At 52.0% G+C, this 9,072-nt stretch overlaps 1 protein-coding gene across 1 annotated transcript; it reads right to left on the reverse strand.

The window, feature by feature from the left end:
• Positions 1-367: 367 nt before the first annotated feature.
• Positions 368-3,834, reverse strand: N7468_002536 (putative 1-phosphatidylinositol-4,5-bisphosphate phosphodiesterase Plc1; the record flags this gene model as incomplete). The annotated part of the gene is made up of 2 exons (XM_058471833.1): positions 368-1,399; positions 1,453-3,834. 2 exons carry the CDS (start codon positions 3,832-3,834, stop codon positions 368-370), a joined length of 3,414 nt encoding a protein of 1,137 aa, XP_058334974.1.
• Between the last annotated feature and the right edge of the window lie 5,238 nt (positions 3,835-9,072).

Raw genomic sequence — 9,072 nt, forward strand, 5'->3', positions numbered from 1 at the left:
AAATCAATGAGGTTGCTCCGGTGGCCAGCCACAATGTCCTTCCCTGTTATTGACTCCCGCAAATGCAACCGATTGGGTTGATGGTGGCTATTTCCGCCGAAAACAAAAACCAAAAAAAAAAAGAAAATGGGAAAAAGGGGAAACGAAAAAGAAATAACGAGATAACCCTGGGTCTTACAAAGAAGCTCGCATAAAAACTCGATACATCCAAACAGATAAACAAAAAAGGGGGTATCGCTGCAACAGGACGTAACAAATGAAGAACCGGAATCTGCGAGGGAAAATGAGAGAGGGTTCGGCCCGTAAACCAAAGAAGTCGGGAAGTGAGTATTGAGGGTGAGGAGGAAGAAGGGACGGAGTACTACCGTCAAGGTGCAAAAGATGAAGTAGACGCTGCGGAAACAGTCGGCGTCAAGTTTGGGGAGCTGTCTTTGTCATCAGGGCTGCACGATTCGCTGGCCCGAATAAGCTCCTTTTCGCGATCAGTAGATGAAGAACGCTTGAAGACGGTCTGTCCAATCTGTCGTAGAATACCCATGCGCTCCGCGCGGATCTCCTCAACGTCAAGACGCTGGACTGGAACAGGATCCTCTTTGATAATACGACAGAACAAAGTCGAGAACAGGTACTGGTCACCGCTGCCATCGTAGAGAGGCAAGTAGCGGTATCCCTGGGAAAGGCTGGAAAGCTTAGCAGTGAAGGTCGCCAATTGCACACTGTTATTGCCAGCATTCCGGCCATCCACCGAATTGTAGATGGTCCAGCGCACAAAGACGAGGTCGGGGTATTTGGTCTCAAGAGACAGCTTGAACCGATCGTTGAAAACCGGGCTGTAGCCATTGCTTTGTTCGATCTTGGTACGGCGGCGATGGGGGTATCCGATACCTGACATGCCGCCGCGGGTAGAGGCATCCATGCCACCCTCGCCAAAAGCTAGACTTTGACCGCGATCATCGGCACTGAACATCTCGATGTCCACGTACGGGTTGATGTTGTCGTCTGGGCCAATGCTGCGGGGACGTGGAAGCTGCTGTGCAGAGATGACGTCAACAGTAAATCGGACAAGCCTTCGCTGCATCTTGAGCTTTTGCCCGTCGCTTGGAGGCGGCAGGCGAAGGCTTTCGGGCTTGAGAACGTATCCGGTGCGATCAGTGCCAGCCGCGAACATGGCTTGGTTCATCTGCATTCCGGTATCGTAAGTCTGCCAATTCAATGCCGCCATCTGTACGCCTCGGCGCCAGAATTTGATTGGATCGAAGTTGGACGAGCGCAGTCGGAATCCTGAAGGATACACACGGGTGAGATACTTGCGATTGTGCGCCTCGAGCGAGACTTTATTGTCGTGAGATTGGCAAATACTCTCGAAGGCGCGCTCTGCAAAGGAGTAGACGTGGTTATACTTTCTACTCTCAGGGAAGTGAAGCTCTGCCATTTGTATCCACGAGTGTAAACCCCAAGATCAGATAATGGTTTGGTAATTTTGCTTTTCTGGCGCCGGCGCTTCTTTTTCTCGTTGTGGAGAGATATCAAGGCGCCATCACTGTCTTCGGTGGCACTGCTCATGCTTGTCGCAGTGAGAGAGCGTCGGTCCTGCGTGATATGAGGCCCAATACCGTTGGTGCTTCCATTGAAAGTGGGTGGGCTCGAAAGAGGCGGCATTCCATTTCCATTGAGCGCGATCTCAGGGGGAGGAGTAGGGCGGCTGAAGGGAGTACTGGAGCTGCGTTTGCGCCCATGAGTGCCGACAGTGCCTGTCGTTTCGACACGAGGATCACCGTTGAGTGTCTCATCGCAAGTCTTAACCTTCACCAGGATGCGGCCCTTGAGCTCCTCCGGAGATGGGAGGATGAAGCAGTTAGTCATGAGGGGCTCCAGGATGAGTTGCTCCTTGAAAGTATCTTTCATGATCTTGACCATTGCCACCTGCTGCTCTGGGCTGCAGTGCACTTCGAGAGAGAGTATCAAAGGGAATTCGGAGGAAATGAAGGCGTATCTGTTGATGACTGTGATACAATCGGCAAAGAGAACACTAGTAGTCATTGTACGTCCATGCGAGACGATTGGACGGCCATCAGCGCCATCCCAACAATCGATCTCCACACAACGGCACCCTTGCTGAAGGGCACTGATATAAGCCTCGGTGCTAGAAGCACCGGCGACCTGTCGACCAAGGAGGTAGGTGTTATGAGAGCTCGAGATGAAATACTCATTCAACGGACGATCAAATGTTGACTTGGGAGCACGAGATGCGTAAACTCCATTACTAGGCGAAGCCAAGTAAGATGTGAACGCGTCAAGACACATGCGGCCTTCAGGAGCAGCATTTTCGGCTCCTTCCGAAGGCTCTGAAAGACGAGGCTTTGATTTCCGGGTCAATCTGTCGAACAAAGTGACCCAATGAGCACGGTCTGAATCAATGTCCTCCTGCTGGACATCGCGCAAAAAAGCCAAGAACTCGTCTTGGGTGAGGCCCATCTTGGGATTAGCACCACTGGCCTTGTAGATTTCCTTGACGTCCTTCCTTTCCTTGAGTCGAGAAAGAAAGTCCTTGAACTGCGCGAAGTTCAACTTCCCGCTATTATCGACGTCGGCCTTGGAAAACTGAGCCCGAAGCATGTTTTTGGAGAAATTGATGTGCAAGCTGCGACAAACAGTCTCAACCGCGCCGAAATCAAGACTCGGCTCTTCACCGGGCCGGGTGCCTTGAGGGAAAAGCCGAAACATCTCCCGTTGCCAATGGGCCTGGATGACTGTTTCACTTTGAGAGCCGGATAGGCCGGCCATCAGCCCAATTCGATACCGGGCGATATGTTCCAGGGTTGTGGTCCACATTTCCAAGATCCGGTCTGTAGGGGCAATCAAGTGGAGAGTCTTCACAGCACGGCCACTGGAGCGCTCAGCATTAGCAATAACGACTGTGAACCACCGCGGCTCCACATCCTCGGAAATTTGATGTTCTTCTCGATAATTGCGAGCGTCAGCGCCAACCCGAATTTCCTTGATATCATCAATGTAGAAGCGCTTGGCAGGATTGGAGAGGTCCCAAAAGACCTTTGCGGCGTCCAAGTCGAGAAAGAAACGAACTTGCTTCCGACGCTTTTTGGTGACTTTCGTCAAAACAGTGCCACGTTGCACTGCAGAGTCCACCTTGGGAGCAATGGCAGCTGAAGGAACAGGACCTCCACCCACATCCCGAGCAGACATCATGCGACTTTCACTGCGGAAGCTCGATGGCTCTGAACCAACCCAAGCACCCAATGCATCTAGAGCTTCGCTAGCTTCTTCCTCGTTGCTGGAGTCTAGCGCATTGTCTCGGTTAGACTGAGGGCCAGCTTTGCTGTCACTGCGCCGACGAATGATGACGGGACCAGAACTTCGTTCTCGCTTGTCGGTTTGGGAGGCGCCAGAGGGTCTCCTTCGAGTAAGCTTGTTTGCAGCACCTCGAGAAATCCGTCGCATCAAGCCAGGTGCCTTGGAGCTTTGGGTCGCATGATCGGCGCCATTAGAACAATTCTGGGTGCCGGGCACGGCCATGATCGACTCGGGGAGCTCGAGCGGGCCGGGGATAAGAGGGAACTCCGGGTTTCGGCCGCGCGGGCCTTCGCTCGCAGGCTGAAGAGGAGTACCGGCAGGTGTGAGAGAGTGCGGAGTACCTGGGGCTGGGAATGAAGAGGCGGGAGTAGAGATCGGTGAGGAGGTAAAAGAGGGTGCAGCAGAAAGAGGATTGCCAGAAGGCACGCCATTCTGTAAAGCGGCTTGGGGGAGACAAGTAGTGAGTTTTAAGCCGGCTTGAGGCTTAGAGTCTATAGTCGGCGAAGATGTGGTGTAAGCCATGCCGGCTTGGTGCGTTGTCAGGAAGATAGCTCAGCTATCGCCCCAAAGAGTCTTTTGAGTTTGTAATTCGTGAACCGTGCCAGAGTTAGAGTCACCTGGACTCTTTTAAATGGCGAATCGGCACCGAGGCAGGGGACCAGCCAGCCGTCAAGGTGTGTAAGAAAGCGAGGCCTGAAAAGCGATCCGAGCCAGCAAGAAATAAAAGAGAAATTAAGGCAAAGCTCGACACAGTAAGAAGGATGATGGTTCAGCCACGTTCCTAGCAGAAATGATCCGTTCTTGAAATCTGCATCTTGGCCTGACCGGGGTGTAATACGGAGCAGCCCTGCCAGCGAGCGCCTCACGGGGCAAAATGCCAGGAACCCAGGAGATTGGGAGCAACCACTATTTCAGATAGCAAGATGAGAACAATAGCAGACGCAAAAAGAAAAAGGGAAAGAAAGAAAGAAAGAATAGAATAGAATAGAGAAGAAACCAAAAATAGTGGCCCTTGATAGCAATTTGCCAAAGTTGGGTAAGCCCGTGCAACTGGAAGATCCCCTTCAAGCTCGTTGCCGATGCTAACCACAAAAGACGTCACACTGGGGGGGTAGATCAAAACGGGAGAAGATCTCCGAGTCCAAGGTACTGACCCGGGGATAACGCCTTCCAGAACGAGAGCTGAGGTTCCCTGTCCTACAAGCAATCCCGGTAACCCCTCTTTTTCTTTTTCTGTTTTTCTTTTGGTCGATCTTCCGGTGTCAGTGGGGAAAGCTGGCCGCACGCGGATAATGGACCGGTTGTGATATAGACCAATTGACCCGGGCGAACCGGGGAGGGGGTAATGCGCCTTGTCGTGAGCGAAGAGGAGGGTTGCCAACGCAGGTCAGAGGCGGGACGCGCAGGCGCATATGCGGGTTCAGACCCGGCGATCAGGAAGAGCCCCAAAGTGTAAGTTGCTAATCGCGTGTCCCACGCGGCCGCGATGAGGAAAAAAAAAAAGTTCCCACCAGGGATTTATCTGCACGGCCCACAAGTCGAAGGAGTGCGATTGGCGATGAATGGTAAAATAGGGCTGCAATGAACGGTGGGAATACCCGCACTAGAGAGCTGCGGGCGCTTTTTTATGGTCTCTTTCTTTTTTGTCTCTGGCGCAAAGCGCGATGCAGAACGGGGAATTGCGACACCTCGGAGTGGGGGGAAAGCGATGCACGGGGTCGAATGAGGAAATTCGAACAATTCGCGGGTGGTAGGATTCAAGTCGAAGCTGCTGATGTTGGATTGCGCTTGAATCGAGTGCTTTTGTTCGGGTTCGTTGCCAGTTTCTTTTTTCGGGGTTGTCGGCTGCAAGCTGAACCCGTTGCTGCACGGTTACGTGGTAGCCGTTCGAATTCGGTCAAGATGCAAAACTGCGCGATAATGGTCGTCAAGTAGATTGTGCGATTCTTTCCTTCGATCTTGAAAGAGAACAAGAGAGAATGTCAGAGAAGGCCGGGAGAGGATCAGAAGACGGGGAAGGGGGGGGGGATGAAAAATAATTAAATCAATGAATCAATCCCAGTGGTTCCGCCTGGAATTGAAGCTGGAGTGGAGACGTACGAGGACGTTGCAGTACCGTTAGGTATTGGTAATTTACAGGACCCGCGTATTTGTGTAATCTCAAAATTACACTTTCTTTTATTTTCCCTCCGGTTAGGCTCTAAGAAACCTAGGTGGGTTGCAAAGTCAGATGGGGGAAAAGAACGCACAGGAGGGGGACCTGAGTATAAGATGATAGGATGAAAGCGCTGCGTAGTTGAGGGAGACAGTTTGGTCTTTGGAAACGCTAAAAATATCGAAAACGTGCGATAAAGAAGAGGTATTAGGGATCTGATAATGGCGGTCGTGTGTCTATCTATAGCCGTTGAGAATGAGGCTTAGAGGCCAGATGGAGGTGGTGGGAGAGATGGGGCGGGAAGAGAATAATAAGACGACTGATGGAGTACATGTAGGCGTCCTGCGGCATATTAAATATTCGTTGAGGATGCGAATTATCTATTTTGTCTTTTTTTGAGAGTGGGCTTCGGTGGTCCTCCTACGTCCTAGGTTTGTCAAATTTGTCTATTTTCACATATATTGCATTTTCATTTTAGGTATCTACCGTGTCTAAGAAACAGAGAAGACGCAAAGGTGGGCACAGTGCCAGCACAAACCAAAGGCCCACGGGCGGTCCGGCGCATCCATTGTCGCTGCCCAGTGGCCCAGGGACAGTACGACTCTACTCCAGTCTCTCCGTACGACCCTTGTTCCGGGGGTTGCCTATCACCGTGGCTAGCTCAGGAAAGGAGGGATGACGACGTGGAATGCCATGACTGCACGCCAAACCACAATGGGGCAGATCTTGGGGTCCATGTCATTGGCCGATCCCTTCACATCCGGGGGAATCCCATCGGCTGAGCGGCCGATCACAGTTTCAGATGCGGAAAAAACGAAATAGAGGAGCTGGAATCAATGAGAGCCTATTGCTTCGATTTTCAGAATAATGCCTAGTCCGAGACCGCACCATCGGCATCGCCGGAGCATTTTCTTCCGATTTCCTACAGTGGAGCCCGTACTCCGTAATTTGAACAGTTTAATTCCATTTTCCATTGAACCTTCCATAGTAAATGTCTGAACACACGGGCTCCAGTTCCCCCACACCCGCCTCAAAATTATGATCCCCCATCTCCCTTCCCTCCCCCCATTTCTTGCCTTTTTTACTCGACTCCTTTCAGGGAGTTTGCCGCTGTAGTGGGGAGGACGGATTCCATCCCCCCCGAAATCTGAGAAAGCCTGAGCTTTTGAAAGAGAGCACATAAAACATGCCAAACCTCAGTACCGTACCGACCCACCTCGTCATCCCGTACTTTTATGTCATGTATTTTCGGCTAGCACCGACAGACTGGTCCCGGGGGAAAGAGATGCGGAGCCTTGGATTCCTGCGTTTTGATCTTGGACAGCCAACCTGCCCATACTCCATGAACCCTGTTATCCCTTCATGTACCTGGATACCACGCTAGGAGCTGCTTCTTCTTGTTGGCTAATCTATCCTGGTGGGGGGGTTCAGGCTCGACGCCCCTATCTTTGTCTAGTAGGGTACCACGAACCACTCAACAGAAGGCCATCCGGGTGCCACAGTCGATCGCGATGCGCATCAATCCCTCCTATTCGACCAAGTGGGGACTTTGAGGGGATAGCGAAAGGAGGAGCAGGTGGTCTGACTGTCCCTTGAGCAGAATATGCAAGTCGACCATGCGATGAGCACTTATCGGCATATCTTCTGCGGAGTACTATACTCGCAAGGCTGCAAGAGGACCCTCGTGAGGCTGGAGAGTGGCAGTGAAGCGTTTTAGGCGGTGCAGGAACTCGGTGGATCCCCGCAGAGATCGGCTGTTTGGGGGGGTCCTTTCACGAACCGTCTTAGTGGAGGGCTACTATTTTTGATTATATTGATTTCCACTTTCGAAAAAAAGAAAAACAAAACAAACCCAAAAACGACAGAAAAAGAAAAAGAAAGAATTTCTTTTTTCCCACTTTAATATCGACTTTCTTTTTTCGGCCTTAACCCCCTTCTCTCTTTGTGTGGAGAATTTTCCATTCGCCTTCCAAGGATCCCGTACCGTTGGGCCCGTTGACCGCAACGATTAAGTTGGAACTGGAATGAGCGGTCTGATACTCCGTACAAGGATTGAGGTTGCCCTATGACTCTTACTCCTTTGTACCCTTTCACCTGGGTGCAATATGCACATTGGTAGTAGTTACCTTCCAAAAGAACCCTCGGCTCCTCATGAGGGGGGGAACCATATGTACAATGCCCACTCTGCTACGCTCACTCCCTGTACCTGCGGTTTTGCTTGCATCCGTGTCAGCTAGTCCTCCCAAACTAGGCATGATTCCGATATGCGACAAGCCGCTTCAGTCTGCCTTGGATGCATTCTCCCAGTCTGATAGCGGGGGGGGGGTTTCAAGAAAACCTGTTCTCTTGATGCGTTGGCGGGAAAGCAGTGGAAAACGACGGATCTCGTAATCTTGCTTTCTCGTGGCTGCTTGCCGCTTTGGTTGTTCGTTGCAGCCTCGTCCTCCGACACCCACGCGTCGCATGTCGAAACCCCTCCCTTGATCTGATCCTGCCTGCAGGTATTGCCGCACGAGGCTCCTTAGCGCCCACTGCGCTCGATCGCCGTTACCAATGGCGGCCTTTGCCCTATCCGACGGGCGATAGCGATCACGTCGCCCAACCAGAGAGTGCAAGAATGCACACCCGTGGACCATTTGTCGCTGACTGCCCGAGGCCCGGGGACGCACGTGGGGATGACTCACGAGGTATTGGCGCTTCCTGGGTAAAGTCAGGCCTGTAGGATGTAGACCGCGACCCTCCGGACCGGGGTTCTGAGTCAGAATCCGTGCGCGCGTTATCGCGTAGGAGACGCGGTTGTGGCGGTTTTCCTATTTGCATGGGATGCGACCAGGCTTACCTTGTAGGGCAAGCTGCGTTTCGATAAGATAAGGAGCGGATGAGTCGCCTCACGGTTTCAATTTACTTTTCCCACATGACTACAAAGAAGCATATGCAACGGCGCCACGTTATCTCAAGCTGAATTTGGATCAACCGTCGCCTAGTTTGTTGCAAGATACTTGCAGTACGCAGTAGAGGCGGGCATTCTCCGACGCAGGGATTGCCCTGGCGACAGACGTGCTCGACGGTCAGGGCACATTGACCGCTATCTGTTCTTTTGCCCCCCCTTTCAGCGGGGCCGAGTGAGGAAACCGAGCGGACGGTCGCCCGACAATCATGATGATCGCGGGAAAATGAGGGGAGGGGAATTTATCGGGGCCACATATCCACCATCTCCTAAACTCATAGTTGTATGTGACATTCCATCTCTGAGATCTGAGCTCTGAGTCGTCGCCCTACTTGCTGGCTTTCTCGTGACACGGTGCAATCACAAATTCCAGCTCCAATCACCGCCCTCTGATCGCACTGCCCAGGATTACATCGCTCTTGAGGCCTGAATTGCCCAGTTGGGCCTAGTTGGGGAAATGTCTGAGGTATGATTTCCTTCCAAGGTTCTTGGTTTCTTCCATTGGCGTAATTTGAGGGAAACAGTTAACGTTGCGCTTTTCGAGAAGGCCCGGACCCACCTTGGCAACTCGTTCTTGTCTTGTATCTGACGTATTGAATACATGACCCAGAATACCGTATTCTCTGCGAAGCCGGTAAATTTCCCCTCCATATGTACC

Source organism: Penicillium chermesinum (assembly GCF_028974085.1).
Source record: "Penicillium chermesinum strain IBT 19713 chromosome Unknown utg000002l:1.0-5270490.0:1.0-5274688.0, whole genome shotgun sequence".
In the NCBI taxonomy this organism is placed as follows: Eukaryota; Fungi; Ascomycota; class Eurotiomycetes; order Eurotiales; family Aspergillaceae; genus Penicillium; species Penicillium chermesinum.